This window comes from Callospermophilus lateralis, chromosome 7 (genome assembly GCF_048772815.1).
Source record: "Callospermophilus lateralis isolate mCalLat2 chromosome 7, mCalLat2.hap1, whole genome shotgun sequence".
NCBI classification, from domain to species: domain Eukaryota; kingdom Metazoa; phylum Chordata; class Mammalia; order Rodentia; family Sciuridae; genus Callospermophilus; species Callospermophilus lateralis.
This window is the reverse complement of record NC_135311.1, coordinates 103418280-103431363: the sequence shown is the minus strand read 5'-3', so window position 1 is coordinate 103431363 and position 13084 is coordinate 103418280. Positions and strand designations below refer to the sequence as shown.

Below are 13084 nucleotides of genomic sequence, written 5' to 3'. Positions count from 1 at the left end.
TTTCTTGACTAGCTTTAAATAGCCCATTAATCTGAGTTTTGTTTTCTGTGATTGAGCTCTTAATATTGTCTTCTTTAGGTAAGAGGTCTCCCAACTGATTACAATGAAAAATTTCTAAAGTATTAAAAAGTCATTTTCCCAAATTAAAAATTAATTAGTGCATACAAAATAACAAATTTTTTAAACCCACACCTTAAAAGTTATTATTTTGCTTCACAGGAATAACCTGAATCACCCTTCTGTTATGATGGTGTACTTTTACTGGTTGGTGAATGATTCATATTTTCATTTACTCTTGTTTAATGGTATTAGTCTAAACTTAAGACAGAGCCAAGTATATCAGTCAGTCTTTCTTTAAAGGCCAAAGTGTAAAACACTAGCCCCATATATTCTAGGTTAGAGTTAGGCTATAATCAAAGCAGGCTGGCTTGAATTTCTTGATGCTATATCACCAGGCAGAATTTTCAGCCATCATTTTTAAAAAAATTTATTTATTTGTATTTGTAGATGGACAGAATGCCTTTATTTTATTTTATTTATTTATTTCTGTGTGGTGCTGAGGATTGAACCCATTGCCTCATGCATGCCAAGCAAGCGCCCTGCCACTGAGCTACAGCCCCAGCCCTCAGCCATCATTTTTTTTTTTTTGAGAGAGAGAGAGAGAGAGAGAATTTTTTAGTATTTATTTTTCAGTTTTCGGCAGACACAACATTTTTATTTTATTTTTATGTGGTGCTGAATATTGAACCCAGCGCCCCGCGCATGCCAGGCAAGCGCGCTACTGCTTGAGCCACATCCCCAGCCCCATCAGCCATCATTTTTGTCATATTTTCCATTTCAGAAAACAAAAAGACAAGGTTACTTGATGGACTACATGAAAGGAGGGAAATTAACTGATATTATTGTGTTTATATTCTATTTCTCCTATAATGGAAAAGACAAAAAAAGTGCTAATAAATTTATATGGGCCCAGTGAAAGTCCGTATTTCAACAATAGACAGGCAAAGGAGCTGGGGATGTGGCTCAGTGGTAGTGCACTTGTCTTACTTGTGCACAGACCTGGTCTAGATTTCCAGCACCACAGAAACAAAACAAAACAAATAGATGGGCAGAATGAAGGTTGTACGAAGTAACTAGTATTCCATCAGTTTTCTTCCTTTTCTAATAGAAGATAACAGATCTGGCAGGCATGGTGTTCCAGCAGAAGCTGAGGCAGAGGGGTCCCAAGTTTGAGGCCTGCTTCAGCAATTTAGCAAGGCCCTGAAGAACTTGGTGAGACACTGCCTCAAAATAAACAAATAAATAAATAAGGCTGGGGAAGTAGCTCAGTGGTAAAGCACCCTTGGTTTAATCCAAGTATCCCCTCCTGCCAAAAAAAAAAAGTTAAGAGTTCTGTGCAGTGGCACACAGTATTACATAATTACACACATCTGTAGTCCAGCTACTTGGAAGGCTGAGACAGGAGTATATCAAATTCAGGGCCATCCTGGGCAGTAAAGTAAGACCCTATATCAAAATTTAAGGACTGAAGTATAGCTTGGTGATAGAGCATTTGCCTAGCATACATAAGATCCTGGTTTCCATCCCCAGGACTCCCTCCTAAAAAACTAAAAACCAAATAAGCAAATAAAGAGTGCTGTTTTATTTAGGATGTTTTTTCTTCCTTTGATTCTTTAGTTACAGAAGAATTGCCTCCTTTCACTTTGCAGTGACCGGATCCTTCAAGATGTTCCATTTAACAGGCAAGTGATAGCCATAAAAATTAAAATTTGGAATTTTAGAATTCTGTCTTGGGTCATTTCTTATTGGTTAGGATATCCTTGAGGTAAGATTAATTGAGTAGATGGAATTGTGGTTGACTCATTTAAAGAATGCTTAATCTTTCTCAGATTTAATGCTTTTGACATTCACAAGAACTTATTGGCCCTTATTTTATTATTTTTAAAAAATATTTATTCTTTAGTTTTAGATTGACACAATTTATGTGGTGCTGAGGATCCAATCCCAGTGCATCATATCAGGCGAGCACTCTAACCACTGAGCCACAGTCCCAGCCCCCTTTATTTTATATTTATAAAATAAATTATATTGGTTATGGTTTGCAAAGTATCCACATAATATTGTGTGCTATTAGTATTATTATCCCCATTTAAAAGTTGAAGAGCCAGGCTAAGCACAGTGGTGCATGCCTGTAATCTTAGTGACTTGGGAAGCTAAGGCAGAAGTATCACAAGTTCCAGGCCAGCCTTAGCAACTTAGTAAGACCCTGTGTCAAAATGAAAAAAAAATGTTTGGACTGGAGATAAAGCTCAGTTGGTAGAATGCTTGCCTGGCATGCATAAAACCCTGGGTTCAATCCCCAGCACCACCCTCCCCCCCAAAATAATTAAAAAATATTAAAAAGGACTGGAGATATAGCTCAGTGGTAGAATGCCACCCAGTACTGGGAATTGAGCCCAGTACTGAAAAAAAAAGAAAGATGAAGAAACTAAGTCTTGGGGCTGGGGATGTGGCTCAAGCGGTAGCGCGCTCGCCTGGCATGCATGCGGCCCGGGTTCGATTCTCAGCACCACATACAAACAAAGATGCCATGTCCGCCAATAACTAAAAAAAAAATAAATATTAAAAATTCTCTCTCTCTCTCTCTCTCTCTCCCTCTCTCACTCTCTCTTTAAAAAAAAAAAAAAAAAAGAAACTAAGTCTTAGGTTCAGTGCCTTGCCTGTGGTTTTGTGACTAATGATGACTGCAATGCTGGAAAGACTCAGGCCTTCTAGTTCTTTTCTCTGTAAAAAACCTCTTTATTATTATCATTATTCAGTATTAAATTATGGAAGAAACATTTTAAGCAGAGGCTAATGGAAGCAATGTAATCGGATTCCATTACATGTAAAAGGGTCTCTTGTTGTCTTAAGTTGTACTTTGGGAGTTTTAACAGTGATTTTTTTTTTTCCCTTCATTTTACTATTTAAACATTCTTTTAACAATGGCATTTTGAAAAGGAAATTTATGACTTAATGAAGCACGTTTCTTGAGTAGCAATTTTATTGAGATTTATTTATTTATTTATTTATTTTTAAAAAATATTTATTTTTGTATTTGTAGTTGAACCCAATAACTATTTATTTATGTGTGGTGCTGAGGACCGAACCCAGGACCTCGCACGTGCGAGGCGAGCACTCTACCGCTGAGCCATAATCCCAACCCAAGATTTATTTATTTTTGATACTGGGAATTGAACTCTTGGGTGCTTACCCACTGGGCTACATCCCCAGCCCATTTTAAAAATTTTATTTAGAGACAGGGTATAAGTTACTGAGAGCCTTATTAAGTTGCTGAGCCTGGCTTTGAACTTGTGATCCTCCTGCTTTGGCTTCCCAAGCCATTGATCTCCCAAGCCATTACAACCAGCCATGATTTACTTTATTTGGATATAGAGTACACTGTTATCTGGCATGGCTAAGGGATGAGGTATTGCATCTATTATTGGAAGTAAATATTTGTATAAAAATATAACTATGTCTGGGGTAGATTGCTAATTTTATTTTATGAACACTGAACCTCTATGCCTATGGCTGAAATAAAATCAAAGGTGGGAAAGATTTTCTCACTCTCCTAAAGAAGATTAAAATTTAGCCCAAGTACTAGCAAGTTTTCTTAAAGAACCAAATTATAAATATTTTAGGCTGTGGGCTATAGGGTCTCTATTGAAAAAACTTTAACTCATTGTAAAGAGCAGCCATAGACAATATGTAAACAAATGAGTGGGATCAGTTCCAACAAACTTTATAAAACAGGCAGCCTGGCCCACAGGTTATAGTTTGCCTCCCTCTGTTCTAGCCAATGCATCGTGCTAGAATTGAGCTTCTTTGTGGCCAGAGGCTATGACTGATTCATCTTTTTGTCTCTAGTGTGTGTGTTTTTTTGTTTTTTGTTTTTTTGTTACCAGTGATTGAACCCAGGGGCAGGGGCACTCCACTGAGCCACATCCCCAACCCTGTTTTGTATATTATTTAGAAACAGGCTTTTACTGAGTTGCTTAGTGCCTTGAAGTTACTGAGGCTGGCTTAGAACTTGAGATCCTCCTGCCTCAGCCTCCTGTACTGCTGGAATTACAGGCGTGTACCATCGCACCTGGCTCTGGTGTATGTTTTTGTTTTTGTTTTTTAATATTTTTTTAGATGATGATGGGCCTTTTATTTTATTCATTTATTTATATGCAGTGCTGAGAATTGAACCCAGTACCTCACACATGGTAGGCAAGTGCTGTACCACTGAGCCACAACCCCAGTCCTGTCTCTAGTGTTTATGTGAATATTTAATGGATGGGTGGATGAGTAACTAAATGAGTATAACAAGAGACAGAAGTTTTCATAGAAGAGATGTTGGAAAAATTCACTAGAACCCCAAGCAAGAAAGAAAAGTGATATATGATTGGTGATCATTGAAACTAAGCTCATGCATACCTACAATACAAGCTACTCAGGAGGCTGAGGCAGGCCTGGGAAACTTAGTGGGATTCTTGCCTCAAAATAAAATAAAAGAGCTGGGGAGGTAGCTCAGTTTGAGCACTTGCCTAGCATGTGCAAAGCCCTAGTTTTAATTCCTAGCGCTGGAAAAAAAAAAATATCTTCATGTTAGTGATGGCACTTGATATAATAATAATGAACGCGTCACGCACCATTCCCAAATGTTTTTCATATGCTTAGTCAGTCCTTACAACACTCAGTAATATTGTTATTCTTATGTTCATTTTATAGATGAGGAGACAGGCACAGAAAGGCTTAATAACAAGTTCAAGGTAATGAAGATAATAAGTAGAGTAGTATAGATTTAAATCTAGACTGGTGGGCTGGGCATGTGGCTCAGTGGTAAGAGTGTGGCCTGGTGTGCAGGGGCCCTGGATTTGATCTCCAGCACTGCAAAAAATAAAATAAAAAAACAAACAAAAACTATAAATCCAGGCTGACTTCAGAGTCTCTACTTTTTATATCCATAATATATAAATAGTTTTAAAGATAAGGTATGATAGAGTTGTTTTATGTTTAGAAATTGCATGAATAAAAGCACAAAAAGAGTAAATAATAATAATACTAGTAAAAATTAACCTTTATTAAGAACTTATTATGTCACAAGTTTTGTACTAAGTTTGTGAGCTTGTATGTGATATTATTATTATTTGCATATTTGCAGTGCTGAGAATCAAACCCTGGGCCTTGCTTATACTAAGCAAATGCTCTGTCACTGAACTATATCCCAGTCCATGTGATGTTTAATCCTCACAGCAACCTTATGGAATGTTTTTGTTGTTATTTTACAGATAAAAATATTGAAGTTCAGAGGAATTAAGGAATTTACCAGGGTCCCAAAATTACTAAGTGATAAAACTGGTATTCGAATCCGGGCTGACTCCAAAGTATATGATGCTCTTAATGATTTGACTGCATTGCTTTACATGATAAAATAATTCATTTTATTATTATCATTGAGTAACTGGAATTCAAAACCTGGCTTCAAAATCTATACACTTAGCCGGGCATGGTAGTGCACAGCTGTAATCCTAGCAACTCTGAAGGCTGAGGCAGCAGAATCACAGTTCAAGGTTGTCGTGGCCAATTTAGTGAGACTCTCAAAATAAAAAGGGTTGAGGATGTCCCTCAGTGGTAGAGTACTTGCCTAGCATTCCTGAAACCCTGAGTTTAATCTTTAGTAGCAAAAAAAAAAAAAAAAAAAAAAAAAAGAAGAAGAAGAAGAAGAAGAAAAAGCAAAGATTTGAAAGTGTAGATCCATCCTATAATTCTAGAATGCTATACAGTCGCAACATCATGCCTAAGTTCTGTGACAAGTTTACTGCTAACATGCAGACACAAACTGAAGGGAAAGCAATGGAAACAGAACCACCTTATAAATCTAAAACTGCTGGGTTGGAATATACTTGTAATCCTAGGGGCTCAGGAGGCCAAGGCAGGAGGATTGCAAGTTCAAAGCCAGCCTTAGAAATTTAATGAGGTCCTAAGCAACTTAGTGAGACTGTGTCTCTAAACAAAATATAAAAAGGGCTGGGGGTATGGCCCTAGGTTCAATACCTAGTACCAAAAAAAGAATGCTGGGTTGGGCTGGGCTTGGCACAGTGGCACACACTTGTAATCCCAGTGACTTTGGAAGCTGACATAGAATGATTGCAAATTCAAGACTAGCCTCAACCACTTAGTGAGACCTTGTCTCAAAGTAAAATATAGAAAGGGCTGGGGATATACCTCAGTGGTAAAGTGTCCCTGGGTTGGGGATGTAATAATACAGCTCAGTGATAAGGGCATTTGCCTAACATGCATGAAGCCCTAGATTGGATTCCCAGTTCCACACAGCTATACAATTAAAATAAAATATGCCTGCTCAGAGATGGCCTTGGGAATAAAAGGAGGTAACATTAAATGAGGGAAGTTGCAGAACATCAATCTCAATATAATCATTCAGCCAACATGTATGAAACACTACTTATTTGTTAATCACCGTATTGGGTATCTGGCATAAAGGTATAAATAGGATATGGTTCCTTTCCTCAAGAACCTCACAAGCCATTGGGAGGACTCAGGTGAGTCTCTGGATGATTATGGATCTCTGATTGAGTTATAAACAAAACACTAAGGGTTTGAGAAGTCAACAATGACTTACTGGGCTGGGAATATAGCTTAGTTGGTAAAGGGCTTGCCTTGCATGCACAAAACCCTGGGTTCAATCCCTATTTCAAAATATATCCAGAATTCTACAATTTTTCTCTACTGACATTTCTACCACCCAGACTAGACTAAAAGTAACTTTCTTTTTGAATTATTGTACTAGCTTTTGAACTGCTTTCCTGCTTCTGTCTCTTGCCTTCTGATGCTCATTCTACACATAGCTAATAGAGTAATCCTATTAAAAAACATCAGTGAATTGGGCCTGGTGCAATGGCACATGCCTATAATCTCAGTGACTTGGGAGCCTGAGGTAGGAGGTTTTCAAGTTTGAGGCCAGCTCAGCAATTTAGTGAAATCTTATCTCAGAATCAAAAATAAAAATATCAGAGGATATAGCTCTTTGGGAAAGCATCCCTAGATTCAATCCACAGTACCAAAACACAGAATAAACCATCAGTCAGTGCCTGTCATATCTGTACTCAGAAAGCTTCCATGTCTTTTTATCTCATTCAGAGAAAAAGCTAATTCTTTTTTTTTTTTTTTTCCCATACTGTGTATTAAGCACACATGCTAGGTGAGTGCTCCACCACTGAGCTACATCTCTAGACCTATTAACTTTTTATTTTGAGACAGGGTCTTGTGCTATGTTGCCTAAGCTTGCTTCAAACTTGTGATCCTCCTGCCTCTGCCTCCTGAGTAGCTGGGATTAAGGTATGCACTACTGCCTAGCAAGCTAATTTCTTTCTTTCTTTCTTTTTTTTTTTTTTTTAATTTTCTTTAGTTGTAGGAGACACAGTACATTTATTTCATTTATTTTTATGTGATGCTGAAGATTGAACCCAGTGCCTCGTATGTGCTGGGTTTTAGCTCTACCACTAAGCTAAAACCCAGGTCAAGCTAATTCTTTACTAAAACTCTTTATCTGGCTCCCCTGTTACCCATCTCTGACTTCATCTCAGAGTCTTGCCCTGCTTTTCTCTGCTCTGGCCTCACTGGCTTCCATGCTATTTCTCAAAACCTCCAGGTACATCATGTCCATGAATTTCCTGTTCATGTATTTCATGTCCATGTATTTCCTATCTCTCTACCCTGAATGCTTTTCCTTTTACATTAATGTGGCTTGCTCTTATACTTCTTCAAAAGGTTAAAAAGGCTTTACTTACTAAGTGTCCATAAATAAAATTTCACCATTTCATATCTTCTCTTTCCCTGCTTATTATTTTTTGTAGTATATGCCATACCATATATTTTATTTATTTACCTGATTTAATGTCTTTTTTCTTCTTCCCTAGATATAAAATCTATGAGAAGGATTTCTTTTTTTTTTTTGTTTTTGCTTTGGTCACTGCTCTATCTCTACCACTAAGAACACTCTGGAACAAAGCAGATTTTCAGTAAAGTTTGTGAATTAATGAATGTTCCTATTTTTGCTATGTGCTATGAGGAGCCCAGAAAATGCTTAAATTAACACTGTGGTATAGGTAGGCATGGTAGCACACACCTGTAATTACAGTGGCTCAGGAGGCTGAGCCAGGGGGATCTTGAGTTCAAAGCCAGCTCCAGCAATGGCAAGGCACTAAGCAACTCAGTGACACCTTGTCTCTAAATAAAATACACAACAGGGCTGGGTATGTGGCTCAGTGGTTGAGTGCGCCTGAGATCAATCCCTGGTACCAAAAATAAAATAAAAATAACAAAGTCCCTGTAGTATAGAAATATAAAATAGGTGATAATTCTAGAAGATAAAATGCAGTTTTGACCATATTTTCCAAATTGTTAATTCTTTATAAAATGTCAGAATTAATAAGGCATCATCTAGAAAACATTAAGTGTAATTGTTTATTCTCTATCAGTTAAGAAGAATTTTCACTTTCTGATTTCACCTACTTCAGTTATAGCATCAATTCCCAGCTAGAGCTCTGAAACTAATTACGGGCCTCCAGAATTAACTCATGAAACCCTATATGTGTTTTCAGGTTTGAAGCAGCCAAGCTTGTCATGCAGTGGCTCTGCAACCACGAGGATCAAAATATGCAAAGGATGGCAGTTGCTATCATTTCCATCCTAGCTGCCAAGGTACCTCAACTCCTGCCGAATAATTTTCTATAGGAAGTTGTTTCCCATTACAGTTACCATCTGCCCTCATCCTCTGAGTCCTAGAAATATCATTAAGCCTCTTGGCCAACCTACTTATTCAAGCTGCATTAAATATTCGAGAATTCCAAGTTGGTCAGATATTTTGGCTTTAGAGTCTATTAAAATAAATGGCAGTAAACTCACACTATTAGTTTTTGGACATTTACTTTGTCTTATGCTTGTTTCTAGCTTTCTACAGAACAAACTGCACAGCTTGGTGCTGAGCTCTTCATTGTCAGGGTAAGCTCATTATCTCCTCTCTGCAGTCTACTAGATGTTATTTATTTTTCTTATTTTCAGGCAGTGTTTTGTATCTTCTGACTGTATACACATATATACCTGTACACATGTGTGTGTGTTTTTCTGGTATTAGGGTTTGAACCCATTGATGTTCTACTGCTGACAGAGTCTCACTAAGTTGTCTACGCTGGTCTGGAACTTGTGATCCTCCTTGTCTCAGCCTCCTGAATAGTTAGGATTCTAAATGAGCACCACCATGCCTAGCTTGGTACTGGGGACTGACTTCAGAGCTTTTACATGCTAGGCAAGTGCTGGTCTACTGAATTACATCCTCAGCCTCTATTTTTTTAAAACAATTTATTATTTCTTCTTCTTCTTCTTCTTCTTTTTTTGGGGGAGGGGGGTTCCAGGGATTGAATTCAGGGGCACTCAACCACTGAGCCACATCCCCAGCCCTATTTTGTATTTTATTTAGAGACAGAGTCTCACTTGCTCTGTGCTTCACTTTTGCTGAGGCTCTGTTTAAACTCGTGATCCTCCTGTGTCAGCCTCCCCAGATGCTGGGATATAGGCGTGCATCCCTGCACCTGGCTTTTTTATAACTTCTTTTTTTTTTTTTTAAATATTTTTTAGTTGTGGATGGATCTGATGTCTTTATTTTTTATTTATTTATTTTATGGGTTGCTGAGGATTGAACCCAGGGCCTCACGCATGCGAGGCAAGCACTACACCACTGAGCCACAACCCCAGCCCCTTTATTACTTCTTAATGGATGTATTCATTTATTTTCAAGAAGCAACTTCATGCCTTAACAGATGGAGAAAGCCCTGAGATGACCTAGATTCTAATTTGTAATCTTACTTGTGAATTTTAGGCAAATTACTTGAACCTTTGGGGCCTACATAAGCATTAAGATCCTGGGCCCTGGGGGCTGGGGATGTGGCTCAAGCGGTAGCGCGCTCGCCTGGCATGCGTGCGGCCCGGGTTCGATCCTCAACACCACATACAAACAAAGATGTTGTGTCCGCCGAAAACTGAAAAATAAATATTAAAAAAAATTCTCCCTCTCTCTCTCTCTCTCTCTCCCTCTCTCTCTCCCTCTCTCACTCTCTCTTAAAAAAAAAAAAAAAAAAAAAGATCCTGGGCCCTACATAGTAATAAGATCCTATCTAGCTGGGTTATGTGGCACATATCTGTAATTCCAGTGATTTGGGAAGCTGAGGCAAGAGGATCACAAGTTCAAAGCTAGCCCCTGCAAACTTAGATACTGTCTCAAAATAAAACATGGGCTGGGAATATGGCTCAGTGAGTAAGCACCCTGGGTTTAATCCCTGGTACAAAAACAATAACAAAGTCCTATCTAGCCCAGTGTGGTAGTGCATGCTTGTAATCCCAGTGACTCAGGAGTTAAGGCAGAAGGATTGCACGTTTGAAGCCAGCCTCAGCATTTAGTGAATCCCTATCTCAAAATAAAAAATAAGATAGGGCTGGGGGCTGGGGTTGTGGCTCAGTGGTAGAGTGCTCGCCTAGAAGGTGCAAGGCCCTTGGTTCAGTCCTCAGCTCCACATAAATGTAAAATAAAGATATTGTGTCTACCTAAAACCAAAAAGTAAATATTAAAAAATAAATAAATAAAAGAAAGGGCTGGGTGTAGAATGGACCTAAATTCAATCCCCAGTACTGGAGGTTTAAGGAAAAAAAAAAAAAAAAGTCCTGCACCTATAATCCCAGTAATGCAGGAGGATCACAAGTTCAAGGCCAGCTTGGGCACTTTAGAAAAACCCTGTCTCAATTCTCGGACTATTCCCTGAAGACCTTAAAAGAGCGTTCGATGTTCATAGCAGCACAATTCACAATAGCTAGACTGTGGAACCAACCCTGATGCCCCTCAATAGATGAATGGATAAAAAAAATGTGGCATTTATATACAATGGAGCACTACGCAGCACTAAAAAATGACAAAATCATGGAATTTGCAGGGAAATGGATGGCATTAGAGCAGATTATGCTAAGTGAAGCTAGCCAATCCCTAAAAAACAAATGCCAAATGTCTTCTTTGATATAATGAGAGCAACTAAGAATAGAGCAGGGAGGAAGAGCAGGAGGAAAAGATTAACATTAAACAGAGTCATGAGGTGGGAGGGAAAGGGAGAGAAAAGGGAAATTTCTTGGAAATGGAGGGAGACCCTCATTGTTATACAAAATTACATATAAGAGGTTGTGAGGGGAATGGGAAAAAAAATAAGGAGAGAAATGAATTACAGTAGATGGGGTAGAGAGAGAAGATGGGAGGGGAGGGGGGATAGTAGAGGATAGGAAAGGTAGCAGAATACAACAGTTACTATTATGGCATTATGTAAAAATGTGGATGTGTAACCGATGTGATTCTGCAATCTTTGTAATGTTTTGAATAACCAATAAAAAAAAAAAAAAAAAAAAGAAAAACCCTGTCTCAAAATATTTAAGAAAGGACTGGGCCTAGGTATGCTGGTGCACTCCTGTAATCTCAATAACTTTGGAGGCTGAGGTAGGAGGATTGCAAATTCAAGGTCAACCTGAGCGTCTTAGTGAGATCCTGTCTCAAAATAAAAAGGGGTAAGGATATAGCTCAGGTTTGGAGCACTTGCCTAAAATGTATGAGGCCCTGGGTTCAATCCCTAGCACCAAAAAAACCAAAAACAAAACAACAAAAAATCACAAATTATAATGACAATTCAATAATGAAAAATTAATTCTGTTTTACTTCTTTTAGCAACTTCTTCAAATAGTGAAGCAGAAAACCAACCAAAATTCAGTGGATACTACATTGAAGTTTACTTTGAGTGCACTTTGGAACCTCACAGATGAATCCCCAACCACTTGCAGACACTTTATTGAAAACCAAGGCTTAGAACTCTTCATGAGAGTTCTGGAGGTTAGAATGAGAACTTAGTCTACTGTTTTAATATTGATTTACTTATTTATGCATTTATTTGTTATATTTGGTTCTTTGGGTAATTACAGGTTTCCCTTTCTTTGTTACAGTCTTTCCCAACTGAGTCATCCATTCAACAGAAAGTTCTAGGACTTTTGGTAAGATATAAACATTTCCTGTTAAATTCCAAGCTATCTTTGTTTCCTTCTGGGGGAATACATTGAAAGCTGCTGCTGAACAGGTGATGGGAGCACACGCCAATAATCCCAGTACTCAGAAGACTGAGGCCAGAGAATTGCAAATTCAAAGGCAAGTTGGGCAATTTAGCAAAACCTTATCTCAAAAAAAAAAGGGGGTGGCGGGGGCTGGGGCTGGGGCTGGGTTGTGGCTCAGTAGTAGAGCTCATGCCTCGCCTATGTGAGGCACTGGGTTTGAGTCTCAGCACCACATAAAAATAAATAAATAAAATAAAGATATTGTGTCCAACTAAAAAAATATATATATATTTTAAAGGCGGGGGGCCTGAGATTTGGCTCAGTAGTAGAGCACCCCGAGTATAATCACTAATACGCCAAGAGAGAGAGGAAATGATATTTCTCATGTTTGTTCTTTCTCCCCTCCCCTCTCCTGTCCTCTCCTTCCCTCTCTCCTCTTCTCTTCTTCCCTTCCTTCTCCTTTCTTCTCTTCTCTCCTCTTCCCTCTTCTTCTCTTTTCTCTCTGTCTGGAGTACTTAATATTGAATTCAGGGATTTGAGCATGCTGGGTAAGCAAGCAATCTACCATTAAGCTATATCCCCAACCCTTTTTTAAATTTTATTTTGAGACAGGGGGTTACTTAGTTGTCCAGGCTAGCCTTGAACTTGCAGTCCTCCTGCATCACCCTCTGGGTGTTATGGCAAGATTGCAATAAATCACCAAGTCAATCTTAAAGCAGGAGATGGAACCATCTTTATTCACCAGCCCACTAGTTGACTACAAGTTAAAGAATGGTTACTAATATCTAGACAATCATTCTTTGACAGGGTACATTGTCCAAGAAAAATGGGAATCAAAAAGAGAACAATTTTACATTGCATAAGAATTGCCATTTTGTATTGCCAAACATGCTATCCTAAGCAA

The 13084-nt window shown here is 38.4% G+C and overlaps 1 protein-coding gene across 1 annotated transcript in view; it reads left to right on the top strand.

Moving 5' to 3' along the window:
* Zyg11b (zyg-11 family member B, cell cycle regulator) overlaps window positions 1–13084 on the top strand; it is a 74824-nt gene that overhangs the window by 41405 nt on the left and 20335 nt on the right. The window contains exons 6-10 of the mRNA XM_076841297.2: window positions 1678–1742; window positions 8652–8751; window positions 9001–9051; window positions 11804–11965; window positions 12076–12123. Coding sequence (XP_076697412.1) covers window positions 1678–1742; window positions 8652–8751; window positions 9001–9051; window positions 11804–11965; window positions 12076–12123 — 426 coding nt within the window. The remainder of the gene's footprint in view (window positions 1–1677; window positions 1743–8651; window positions 8752–9000; window positions 9052–11803; window positions 11966–12075; window positions 12124–13084) is intronic.